This window comes from Aethalodelphis obliquidens, unplaced genomic scaffold (assembly GCF_003676395.1).
Source record: "Aethalodelphis obliquidens isolate GAN/ISIS:26980383/991018 unplaced genomic scaffold, ASM367639v1 scaffold14, whole genome shotgun sequence".
NCBI classification, from domain to species: Eukaryota; Metazoa; Chordata; class Mammalia; order Artiodactyla; family Delphinidae; genus Aethalodelphis; species Aethalodelphis obliquidens.
Genome location: NW_020837958.1, coordinates 34,557,466 through 34,571,029, shown reverse-complemented (window position 1 = coordinate 34,571,029; position 13,564 = coordinate 34,557,466). Strand labels below are relative to the sequence as shown.

The following is a 13,564-nucleotide window of genomic DNA, read 5'->3' as shown; positions in this document are numbered from 1 at the left end:
GGAAATTCTCCAATGCTAAGGGACTGACATCGCACTCATGTAGTCATTTGCTTTCAGCGAAGTATGATATATCTTGAATGTGCCCAAATGGATTCATGAAATATATTTATCTAGTTTTAACCAAGCCAACCACCATAAAATGCGCAAGTGCCTTAAAAGCCTCCTGCAAAAAATGAGGAGTGAAGATATTACTACCACTAACACCACAAGCAACTCTCAAAAAAGTTTTTACAAACTGGTGGATCAAATTGAAAATTTCACTTAGAATTCAGTAAGTAAGGATACCCTTCTTCCACATCAGCTATCTGAGCTGGCTATCCTCTGCCTGGCCTCCCTCTCCCTGCCCTGCCCCAGGATCCATTCTCTGCTCCCAGATGACAACTATGGGATGCATCACTTGGGCTTCCATGCTTGCTGGCTGAGTTTGGCCAATGGACCAGCAGGAGGTCGGGGGAGAGACAGGTTGGGCATTTCCTTCCCTGCCCCCTCCTTTCTTCCATGCTACATCTGTGGCAGTGGCTGTATCCCTCCCTACTTACAGCTCATCCTGGATGGTCCCTCTTCCCCGGCTCTTCACTGGCTTCCAATCACAATATTTTCTTCTCTCGCCCCTCCTGGGTAGGGCTGGTAACGGCTCCCTGCTGCTGCTAGATTGGGGGCGTACCTGGGCCTCATCCCTTGTGGTTTCCAAACCTCTATAAATAGTCCTTTGTTAAAGTCTCTTGAGCCAGTTGAGTTGGATTTGGTTCCTTACTGGGAGACTGATTGGTACAGTGGCTGGTTTAACCATGAGAGTCATTAAAGCCAGGGGTTCTCCAAAGTGCTGAGATCTTAAAATATAATGAGGCACAATTAATCACATTTCTCTTACTAAAGAATACTCTTTTAGGGCTTCCCTGGTGGCGCAGTGGTTGAGAGTCCACCTGCCGATGCAGGGGACACGGGTTCGTGCCCCGGTCCGGGAAGATTCCACATGCCGCGGAGCGGCTGGGCCCGTGAGCCATGGCCGCTGAGCCTGCGCGTCCGGAGCCTGTGCTCCGCAACGGGAGAGGCCACAACAGTGAGAGGCCCGCGTACCGGAAAAAAAAAAAAAAAAAAACCCTTTTAAAGGAAAACCAAAAAAAAAAAAAAAAAAAAGCTGCTGGCACTGTTAAAAACATAAAATTTCTAATTTTACATGTTTTATAAAATAACATTAATACAGTAGCTCATGAATATAATTTAAAATAAATACACATAAAAAAATAAATACACATAAATTAGAGATGCATACTAAAAATTTTTTTTAATTGATGAGATGAACCGTCAAAAGCCCTTTGCTTTAGAGAACCCCTCTGCTCTAGAGAAAACACTGGCAAGTTCCTACTGCCAGGTCCCTAGCACTGCCCTGGGGGCTGTCTTCCTGGAGCCTGTCTACTCCTTCCTTTGATTCTCTGAACTACATTCCAACAAATCCCATCTTTCTACAGAAGACAAAGCGAACTCCAAAGAGAAATGCTTATCTAAAGTTCCCTGGGGAGAGACCTCTCCTGTGCTCTGGGGGAGTCTCTCTGTTGTAGGCAGAGATGGCTATCAGGCCACTTTATGGCCTACATGAAATACCCCTCAGAACTTTCCACCTTCTGAGCAAAATCTCCATCTCCCAGGCATTGTGGTCACTGGAAAGGGTAATCCCTCCCAATACATTAGCACACAGACATTCAGAATTACATACTTCAGTCTCTTGTGAGTTTGATTATCATGAGTCAGTCTCCATGTACATAATCAACTCCAGACCAATGACCAGGCTTAGAGATAGGTCCAGGACCCTGAATATCCCCAAGATCATGCTCCTTAGGGACTCCTCTTGGCATCCACCATCTAGATTCCTCCTAATAATACTCAGCCTCATCAGCATCACCTTCCATCAGGGACCAGTTTCCTGTTTCAGCTGGGAAACAGGAAACATGTCTTAGCTAAGAAGTTCAGAAGGACATTACAGTCTTTTTACCAGGGAACTAATCCCCAAACAAATTGAAAATATCATGGCAAGACAGCCCTTAGGGAAACATGACCATCTGGAGCCACAAAATAGAGAAATTACCTGTGCTTGGTGTTAATCTGAGCTTAAATAACGGTTATTATTTATTGAGTACCTATACACATACAAGTACTGTAGATACATCAATCCATTCATCTTCACAACAACTCTTTGATCAAGTTATATCATTATCACCATCAGCCTCATTTTACGGTTCAGAAAAGTAAGACAGAAGTTAGATCATTTCCCCCAAAGTCACACGGTAAGTTGCAGAGCTGGGACTTGAATTCAGGTCATTTGATTTGACAACCTGAGGTCCCAACCTACTCCATGCTGCCTCTGTGGCAGATTGGGTGACCATGGCCATATCTATGAACTTTTCCAACACAAGCCTTGGTGAGTCAGAGTGACTCAAGACTCACAATGTAGGACATGGCATTTCCTGCCAATAAAAAGTTCATGGTTCTAGACTTGTATTTTCCAACTAAACAGAAGAAGGGTCTTGTTCATGGACAAGGTTATGAGACCTGATAAAGACAGTCACAGGCTAAAAGGAGACAAAAGAGAGATGCAAAGTAGAGCTGGCCTAGTGGAACAGCTGCCCCAGACTCCTGCCCCCAAAGCTCAGGGCCTCTGCTCTGAGCAGCAGTGCGGGGGCCTCCTGGGCTCAAACTGTAGGAGCAGGGACAAGGGCTGGACATTCTCACTCTGCACTGTGGCCTGGTGTATAAGCCACAGAGTGATGGGAATTGCTACAGATTGGGGATCTGATAGTTTTGGATTTGACATCCCATTCTTCACTTACTGGTTACTAGTTAACGGTCTTAGATAAGTGGCCTAACCTCCTTGAATCTGTTGCTCATAAATATTTCCCTTATATGGCCACAGTACAGACTTAATGAGCTATTATACACAAGATGCCTGGCATGTACAGCATGTCCAAACAAAGGTAGTTTCCTTCCCTCTCTTCTCTTGTCTATATGAAGTATCCCAGAGGAGAGAATGGTCATTTTCTCCCTCACTGGAGCTGCCTAAATGGAACTTGCATTAAAAAAAAGAAAAAGATCACACCAGATACTTCTAGTTGGATGCTTATCTTGTCCAGGGAAGCACTTGTCCTCAAACAGGTGCCTCTCAGGCATCTCAGGAGGAGAAAGGGTGACGTTCCATCAGGCAGAAAGCAGAGGAGCTGGGGTGCCTGCCCTCCTGGGACCACATGGCTGCCCTGAAGCTTAGCAACATGACTTGGGCCAGACCATCACTGCAGTTCTGTTAGAAGCATAATGCTTCTTCTCCATACGTGACTGTTCCTTCCGTGTGGAAGGAGCCTCAAAAATGTAAGACTCCTGGCTCTGCCCCCGGGGAATGGCTGTCTGATGGTGAGTTCAAGAAGTGTTAACATGAATAGTCAGCCCTTTCCTCTTCCCTTCCTCTTGGGACACACGTTCTGCTCTGCTCCTCCAGGCTCTAAGATTTAAAGGGGCCTGCCTCCCCTGGAGGGCACTACATAGGGCTGGGGGGTAAGTCTGCTCAATTCAATATTAGAAAGCCTGCTTGCCTTTGGAATGGAATGGAAACCACATTCTCCTATTAACTTTATCAGTCATAAGGGTGATATTAGGCTGACTTCTCGACAAGCATTAGAACTTAAGTGGAGGAAGAACGTGTTTTTACTGAGCCTCCTTAAAGACCCCACCAGGTACCAATGTCCAGTCATCTAGAGCATAAGTCTGCTACTGCCCTTGGCGCATTAATGGAGGTGAGCCTGGGACCCAGAATTACGGTCAGTCAGAGCCTCACAACCAGTCCAAAAGTGTCCTTGATGGAATCTCTGAGGGGGGACGGACAGAGGCCAGAAATAATAATACCTAATGTTTACTGGGTGCTAAGAGCAGACACCAGGCTGAGGGATTTAACCCTACAAAGTGGACACCATCATTATCTCTGTTTTACAGGAGAGGAAACCGAGGCTTAGAGAGGTTAGATGTGGCTCAAGGTATATAGCTGGTCAGTGGTGGAGTCACATGGTCACTCCAGGGCCTGCGCTCTCCAGCAGGGCAAGATGCTGCCTCAAGCTCCAGGCACCAGCTGCCACTGTGATCACAAGGGAAGAGTTGGTCAAGGCCAAGCCCTCCTCCCAACTTGGAGCCGGTGCTCTTTTGACCACACCTGTTCAAACCTGCACACTAGGTTCAAACCCGGGAGAACAACTTGCCCTGATTTGCCTGGTTTTGCCTGACGTCTGGTTTTAGTACTGAAAGTCCTGCAGCACCTGCACTGCTGGGCTAACTCAGATGGACAGAAAAGAACTTAAAAGGCAATTCCGATGTGAGTCCATGTGTTGCGAGTTGAGTCAGTATCCCACTTAATATCATCTTGCAGAACAAGCCCACACTCTAGGGTGTACTGCACAAGCCCACCTGGGAGCGCAGAGTTTCCAAACTCCACAAAAGGGACAGAAAAGCCATCATGTGTGTGCCACTGAGACAGGCCCCAAAGAAAAACCACATTTGCAAATGCCCAACGAGAGGAATGATGATTAAATTTTGCACAGCTAAAATTATTTGGTAGGATACAACCCCTTAAAAATCATGTTTTGAAGTATCTTTGATGACATGAGAAAATAATCATGATAGAATGTTCAGTTAAAAAAAAGCAGACTAGGGCTTCCCTGGTGGCACAGTGGTTGAGAGTCCGCCTGCCGATGCAGGGGACACGGGTTCGTGTCCCAGTCCAGGAAGATCCCACATGCCGCGGAGCAGCTGGGCCCGTGAGCCATGGCCGCTGAGCCTGCGCGTCTGGAGCCTGTGCTCCGCAACGGGAGAGCCCACAACAGTGAGAGGCCCACGTACCGCAAAAAAAAAAAAAGCAGACTACTACTCAGCCATAAAAAAGAACAAAATTTTGCCATTTGCAGCAACATGGATGGACCTGGAGAGCATTATGCTAAGTGAAATAAGTCAGACAGAGAAAGACAAATACTGCATGATATCACATATATATGAAATCTAAAAAATAAAATGAACTAGTGAATATAACAAAAAAGAAACAGACTCACAGATATAGAAAACAAACTAGTGGTTACCAGCGGAGAGAGGGAAGGGGGAGGAGCAAGATAAGAGTAGGAGATTAAGAGGTACAAACTATTATGTATAAAATAAATACGCTACGAGGATATAACGTACAACATAGGGAATATAGCAATATTTTATAACTATACATGGAGTACAACCTTGAAAAATTGTGAATCACTATGTTGTATACCTGTAACTTACATAATACTACACATCAACTATACTTTGGTGTTTAAAAAATTGAAAAAAAAGACTAAGATGTCCTTCAGTGGGTGAATGGACAAATAAACTGTGGTGCATCTAGATAATGGAATATTATTCAGCACTAAAAAGAAATGAGCTATCAACCCATGAAAAGACATGGAAGAATCTTAAATGCATATTACTAAGTGAAAGAAGCCAGTCTGAAAAGGCTACATAGTGTTTGTCTGCAACTGTATGACATTCCGGAAAAGGCAAAACTACGGAGACAGTAAAAAGATCTGTGATTGTTAGGGGTTGGTGGGGAAGGATGAAGAGCTGGAGCACAGAAGATCTTTTAGGGAAGTGAAAATACTCTGTATGATACTATAATGGTGGATACATGTCATTATACAATTTGTCCAAACCCATGGAATGTACAGCACCAAGAGTGAACCCTAAGGTAAACCACGGACTTTGGGTGATTATGATGTGTCAGTGTAGGCACATCAGTTGTAACAAATGTGCCACCCTGGTCGGGCTGCTATGCTGGGGGAGGATCTGCATGTGTGGGAGCCAGGGGGATCTGGGAAATCTCTATGCAGACCTTCCTCTCAACTTTGCTGTGACTTAAAACTGCTCTAAAAAAATAGTCTTTAAAAAAAATTTTTTTTTTTTTTGTCTGCACCTCGTGGCTTGCAGGATCTTAGTTCCCCTACCAGGGATTGAACCCAGGCCACCACAGTGAGAGTGCCGGGTCCTAACTACTGGACTGCCAGGGAATTCCCTTTAAAAAAAATTTTTTTTAATCAGACTACAAAACCACACATGGTAAGGCCCTAGTTTTATAAAATATAGAGAAATATAAAGAAATATAAAGAAAGAAATATAAAGAAAGAAATATAAAGAAAATATAAAGAATATTAATATAATATTAACAATATTTATCTCTGAGTGATAGGATTCCAGAGGGAACTTTTATTTCTTTATGTTTATTTCTGAATTTCTTACTTATACTTATTTCTATATTTTCCTAGAAAGTTTAGCAAAGAATACACATTACTTTTATTACCAGGGAAAAACTCTGAATAAGAATTACAAATTTAAAAGTACTGGGAAGAAAGTAATGAGAGGTGATTAAGCCCAGCTTTCTCTAACTCTTTTTTTACATCTGTAGCCGATTAGCAGAGAGGTTTTCTGTCTGGCTGGCTGACCTGTTTTCCTTCTCCCATGGGGAAGGCCCTCGCAGAGAAGGCAGGGTGTGTCCAAGGTCACGGAGTCGGTGTTGCCTCTGCATCTCAACCAGTGAGGCTGCCCTGGGCTGTCACCTGAATTCAGGGTCTGGCCTCCAAGGTTCATGGGGCAAATGCAATCCTCTTGATCTTCCCATCATTTGGACAGTGATGCTCAATAACTGCCCGAGACCCTGGTTACTAACTAGAGGCAGGGTGGCATCTAACACTGGAAGTGCCCACTTTGGACCAAGCTGGCCTGAGCTGGAATCCCTGCTCATCACCTACAGACTGTGTTCCCTTAAGCATATCGCTTTACCTCTTTCATCCACAATGTCCTCACCTCTACCACAGGAATTAAATTAAATAACAGTTCTAGCACAGACCCTGGCACAAAGTCAATTCATATCCATTTTCTCTCCTGCTTCCTTTTGCTTTTACTACAAGAGAACTGAGTTCTCTATCTCTGTCCCCTGCCTCAAAGAGCTCAAAGAGCAGAGTCTGGGGGCTCCTAAATCTCTCCTCCCCACCCATCAGGGCCTCTGTTCCTCCTCATCAAACAGTCCCTCTGCTGACTGCCAAGCCACAGAGAGGACGGCTGAGGGGCAGTCCAGAGTCCACCTGTCTCACCAGCACGTCACTGCCCCCTGGTGGGGACAACAGAACCCTTGGCCGGTCTGGCTCCCTAGTGCTCCCAGCCTAACAGCCCTGGGAAGCTGCTTCCTTTCTCCTGTAGGAGACCCATGGGCTGCTTTACTTCTCCCGAGACCCTCAAAGAGCAGTCTGAAGAGTGAGTGTTAAAAAGGCAGCAGTTGCCAAGCTCTGGGAGGTGTGAGCGCCAGCCAGGGGTCCCAGATCCTGCACTGTATTTACTCAATCTGCAGAGCATCTCCAGCCTTTTACAGCCGTTTACTGGGCAGGAGGGAGCAGACAACTGGGCCCCTCTCTGGCTTCTGGCTTCCACCGGCCTTTCCTTTGGAGAAAGGCAGCCTGAGTGCCGCTCACTCTAGGAATAGCTCTGACTCCGAGCTCCTGGAGGTGTGCAGGCTAGGGGCACAAGCAAGGCACAGGCAACCCCTTGAGGGTGCAGGGAAGGAGCACGGGGGCAAAGCTGGAGACAGGAGAGATGGGGACAGGGACAAAAATCAGGGGCTGTGACCAGAATACAGGATGGGAAGTGCAGGGACAGAAGCAGGGGCAGGTCAAGGGGGGAGACAGGGCTGGGCCATCACAAGGTCCAAGGTGGACAGGGGGCGGGTGGCAAAGGGTGGGAGTGGGGGGCAGAGAGAGGCATAAGTAAGCACAAGCAGGGGTGGGGAAGGGGTAGCAGGCGGTGTGGGGAAAGCCCTGACCAGCTGGCATGTAATCTGGGGACCCTCTATTGCTCCACAGGGGCCCACAGGAAATCTGGGGTTGCGGACGCCCAGCCAGACCCACATTTTCACCCTAACCTGTGCATGCTTTACAACAGCAAGCAAAAGGAGCACAATTTAGTTAAGTTAGGACGGGCAAGATTCACTTATTTGAAAATTATGACAGCAACAATAAAAATACTCGGCTGAAATGCCATCCAACCAAGCCAACTCCCCTGGAAAGTTAAAGTCAGGCGTCCCCATCCCAGCACCCTGTACCTTTAAGGAGGAGAAGTGTTCCCTTGCTCCCAGCTGAAGAGGCAGGTTATTCTTGGAGATAGCAACGACTTACCTAAAACTGAGTTATTCCCCTTTCCTCCTCCGGCCAGCCTCTCTTCACTCTGGGGAGCTTTTACCATTTAAGGTCAATGTTACATCTGGCTCCAGAGCTCAGAGCTGAGAAGCCTCTGGCTGCTGAGCCCCGCTGCCCGCCTCCTCGGAGAGGGGCTGGGACTTAGAGCCCAGAGCTCCTCAGGGACCCCTCTGGCCTGGCTCAGGGGGCTAACGGCAGGGAAGCTGGCCAGGCCACCCCGGGGCTCAGCGCAGGCTGGGCCTGAGAGGCAGCAGCTGGTCCTGGGCCCCTCCCACGGGCACCGGCACAGCGGAGGGCCGTGCCCACGGGCAGCTCATGCCGCTGGGCATGTCCCGGCCAGACGGGGACCAGGGGAACTCGGCAGATCTGTCTCCCAGCCTGGAGTCTCCAGCAAGCATGTGAGCCTGGACAAGACCCTGGCCCAGTGCCAGGGAAACTGGGAACATTTCCTGTCCCAGGGATTCGGAGGTGGAGGCTGCTCCCCACCTTAAGCCCTTGGGATTAACAGAGAGAAGGGCCTGGAAGATGAGCTAATCCCAGACCTGGCACCAGCCCCGGGGCTTCAATTCCTTCTCTTCCACTTGACAGTCCTGTGCTCTTAACCTCACGGAGACCCAGCAGTCTCCTCCTCTCTAAAGTGGGAATAATAGTGATCACACGTGCCTAACTCCTAGGGTTGCAGGAGGATTCAATGAGATAATATTGAAGGGCTTAGCAGAGTGCCAGCACCTCAAACTTGCTGATCAACAGAAATTAGTTTCCTGCCTGGACACAGGTGAGGAAGGGCTGCCTGTCTCCTGGAAGTCCACACCCTGCCCTGACTCACTCCTCACCACCCTGGGTGCAGCACACCCGCGAGAAAGATCATGGCACTGCGGGCCCTGAACCAGTCACATGTGGGCTCCAGCCCTCTTCTGCAGTTAGAGGCAGCTCAGAGAAGCCCTGAGTAGGGTTGTCAGATAAAATACAGGACACTCACTTAAATATGAATTTCAGATAAACAACACTTATCTTTTAGTATAACTATGTCCCAGATATTGCACAAGACATACTTATTTTTTTTATTTATTTATTTTTGGCTGCGTTGGGTCTTCATTGCTGCGCGTGGGCTTTCTCTAGTCGTGGCAAGCAGGGGCTACTCTTCACTGCAGGGCGTGGGCTTCTCATTCCGGTGGCTTCTCTTGTTGCGGAGCACGGGCTCTAGGCGTGCAGGCTTCAGTAGTTGTGGCTCGCGGGCTCTAGAGCGCAGGCTCAGTAGTTGTGGCACACGGGCTCAATTGCTCTGTGGCGTGTGGGATCTTCCCGGACCAGGGCTTGAACCCGTGTCCCCTGCATTGGCAGGTGGATTCCCAACCACTGTACCATCAGGAAAGTCCATGAGACATACTTATATTAAAAAATATGTTTTTTGGGCTTCCCTGGTGGCGCAGTGGTTGAGAGTCTGCCTGCCGATGCAGGGAACACGGGTTCGTGCCCCGGTCTGGGAGGATCCCACGTGCCGCGGAGCGTCTGGGCCCGTGAGCCATGGCTGCTGAGCCTGCGCGTCCGGAGCCTGTGCTCCGCAACGGGAGAGGCCACAACAGTGAGAGGCCCGCGTACCGCAAAAAGCAAAACAAAACAAAAAATATGTTTTTTATTTTTATTATTTTTTAACATCTTTATTGGAGTATAATTGCTTTACAATGGTGTGTTAGTTTCTGCTTTATAACAAAGTGAATCAGCTATACGTATACATATATCCCCATATCTCCTCCCTCTCGTGTCTCCCTCCCACCCTCCCAATCCCACCCCTCTAGGTGGTCACAAAGCACCAAACTGATCTCCCTGTGCTGTGTGGCTGCTTCCCACTAGCTATCTATTTTACATTTGGTAGTGTATATATGTCCATTTCACTCTCTAATTTTGTCCCAGCTTACCCTTCCCTCTCCCCGTGTCCTCAAGTCCATTCTCTACGTCTGTGTCTTTATTCCTGTCCTGACCTAGTTTCCTCAGAACCTTTTTTTTTTTTTAGATTCCATATATATGTGTTAGCATACGGTATTTGTTTTTCTCTTTCTGACTTACTTCACTCTGTATGACAGTCTCTAGGTCCATCCACCTCACTACAAGTAACTCAATTTCATTTCTTTATATGGCTAAGTAATATGCCATTGTATATATGTGCCACATCTTCTTTATCCATACATCTGTCGTTGGACACTTAGGTTGCTTCCATGTCCTGGCTATTGTAAATAGAGCTGCAATGAACATTGTGGTACATGACTCTTTTTGAATTACAGTTTTCTCAGGGTATATGCCCTGTAGTGGGATTGCTGGGTCATATAGTAGTTCTATTTGTAGTTTTTTAAGGAACCTCCATAGTGTTCTCCACAGTGGCTGTACCAACTTACATTCCCACCAACAGTGCAAGAGGGTTCCCTTTTCTCCACACCCTCTCCAGCATTCATTGTTTGTAGATTTTTTGATGATGGTCATTCTGACCGGTGTGAGGTGATACCTCATTGTAGTTTTGATTTGCATTTCTCTAAGATTAGTGATGTGGAACATCCTTTCATGTGTTTGTTGGCAATCTGTATATCTAAAAGAAAATAAGTTTTTTAATCTGAAATTCTAATTTAACTGCTCATCCTGTATTTTTATTTGCTAAATCTGGCAATTCTAGCCGTGGGCCATCACTTGACACTTCAGAAAGCATTCACCTGTCATGCTAAGAGCTCTAGGGGTTGGTGCTTCAAGGCTTGTAGTCTCAAGGCCTCCTGGGGACAGCTGCCTGGCTGTACACAGTCCTTATCCCCAGCTCCTGGCCATGGGTCAGTCACCCCAGGCATGGCAGGCTTTCTCTGCCAAACCTGGCCCACTGGGCTTCCATCCCAGCCCCTTCCATGGGCATCCAGTCCTGGACTGTCTCTCCTCCCTGCTTGTTATGAGAGAGATTCCTGATGAGACTGCAGTGCATGCCATCTGTCACACCCATAAATAACTGTATTTTTGCAGATGGAACCAGAGGCGACTCTCCTGGTTACTAGTCACGCTTTCTCTCAGGCGTCCACCCCTATACATCTGCTGGGAACAGGCCCCTCTGGTAAAGCCACATGGTGGTAACTACTAGAATTGCAGGTATAGGGAATAGAAGGAATTTACCAAACTCTTTAGTGCTGTGTCTCCAACTTCATTGTGCAACAGAACCCCCAAGTGTGAAGTTCTCTGGACCCCTCTTCCAGAAATTCTAATCCTGTGAATCTAAAGTGGGACCCAGGAATCTATATTTTAATTAAGGCCCTCAGGTGATTCTTAGGTAGTTAGTCCAAAGACCTCACTTTAGGGAATGATGCTCCAAAAGTTGATTTTGTGAATCTAGCAGCAAATACTACAAAGACAACTAGAAACAGGTTGAAATGGAACTGAAGGGACTTCGCTGGTGGCGCAGTGGTTAAGAATCTGCCTGACAATGCAGGGGACACAGGTTCGATCCCTGGCCTGGGACCCCACATGCAACGAAGCAACTAAGCCCGTGCACCACAACTACTGAAGCCTGCGTGCCTAGACCCTGTGCTCCACAACGAGAAGCCACTGCAATGAGAAGCCCGCACACCCCAAGGAAGAGTAGCCCCTGCTCACCGCAACTGGAGAAAGCCCGTGCGCAGCAACGAAGACCTAACACAGCCAAAAAAAACCCCAAAACACAAAGAAATGGAACTGAAGGCTTCGTGTGCATGTGAGGGAGGGTGTGTGTGTGTGTCTGTGTCTGTGTGTGTGTTTCTATGTGTCTGTATGTGTGTATACAGACTGTATGTTGAGCACCTACTATATTCCAACCACTATATTAGATGCTCTACATAAAAGCATGTACCCTCATAAATGCCCTATGAAATAGAATTATTATACCATTCTTTTGGAAAGGAAACTGAGACTTGAAGAGGCGAAAAGACTTCTCTGTTGTTCCACAGCCAGTAAGTGGTAGAGCTAAGAGGTGAACTTACGTGGTTTGGCCCTAAATCTCTCCCCTCTGTACCATACTTCCTCCTCTTCAGCCAGGGCTCCTTAAATTGGGGTTTATGGATAGCCTTCAGGGGGTTCTGAGCCAACTGAAATTGTATGCAAAACACTGTGTGGGGACTTCCCTGGTGGCACAGTGGTTAAGAATCCACCTGCCAATGCAGGGGACACGAGTTCAATCCCTGGTCTAGAAAGATCCCACATGCCGCAGAGCAACTAAGTTCGTGTGCCACAACTACTGAGCCTGTGCTCTACAGCCCGCGAGCCACAACCACAGGAGCCTGCGTGCCTAGAGCCCGTGCTCCACAGCAAGAAAAGCAACCACAATGAGAAGCCCGTGCACCGCAATGAAGAGTAGCCCCTGCTCGCCTCAACCAGAGAAAGCCCGCGCACAGCAACGAAGATCCAACGCAGCCAAAAAATTTAAAAAAAAACAAACAAAAAAACCCCCACACTGTGTGATTTCTGTTTTTCTTGGGTACAGTTCCATAGTTTTCACAAAGGGGTCACCAAATAACTTTTAAAATCATTGCATTAACACAAGCATTTCATGAAACACATTACTGATAGGCATGTGAAATGGAGCATGCTCTATAGAAGACAATTTAGCATGATCAAAATTATAAGGCTCGTATCCTTTGACCCAATTCCACATCTAGGAATTTATTGTACAAACACACTCCCACACTTGGGAAATGACAAATGAACATGATTATTCATTGCAGCTTTGTCTATAAAAGCAAAAGGATTGGAAACAACATAAATGTCCACCAGTTGGGGGCCATGAAAGGTGATGGGTATAGCCACAACTAAGGATGAGAAAGCTCTTTGTGTAGTGACATGAAAAGCCCCCAAGATCACATGGTTAAGTGGAAAAAGTAAGATAACGGGACAGTATAGATATATATACATGCACACAAATGTGCTCATATTCACACATACTCACAAGTACATATGTGTGTGTGTGTGCACACAATCTTGCTAAAATTAGCACAAGAAACAAATAACATTAACATTAGTTGCCTATGGGGAGGGAATCTAAGTGGCTGGGGCAAAGGGTATCCACTGTATATCTTCTTTATACATTTCAAGTTTTGAATCATATGAATAAGTCATGTGTTTGCATTCAAAAATAGTAATGAAAAACAAGCATTGCTGGAAAGGGGTTTAATCAATTCATCTTCCAGCACTGCTTCCCCCAAATGTCAGAGTATTGGCATGAGCCTGATTAAAGGTTATTTTTGTTTTTTTACTTTTTATTTTGGAATACTTACAGACACACAGGAAGTTGCAAGAATAGTACAAAGAGTGTCACGCACCTTCCCCCAGCTTCCCCC

General features: G+C 46.7%; 1 protein-coding gene across 14 annotated transcripts in view; it reads right to left on the bottom strand.

Annotated features, from left to right (window-relative positions):
• Nucleotides 1-13,564, bottom strand: part of IRAG1 (inositol 1,4,5-triphosphate receptor associated 1) — a 164,449-nt gene that overhangs the window by 112,811 nt on the left and 38,074 nt on the right. For 3 of the 14 annotated variants that reach the window (XR_003434539.1, XR_003434537.1, XR_003434538.1), the window contains exon 1: nt 8,211-8,857. The exons of 1 other annotated variant lie outside the window; for it this stretch is intronic. Coding sequence is in view for 6 of the 13 variants with exons in the window: in XM_027115395.1 (XP_026971196.1) it covers nt 8,211-8,277 (67 nt within the window). In the remaining 7 variants the exon portion in view is untranslated. Of the gene's footprint in view, nt 1-8,137; nt 8,858-13,564 lie in introns of those variants that run through there. 10 more of the 14 variants (XM_027115389.1, XM_027115390.1, XM_027115386.1 and 7 more) reach the window with 8 other exon arrangements.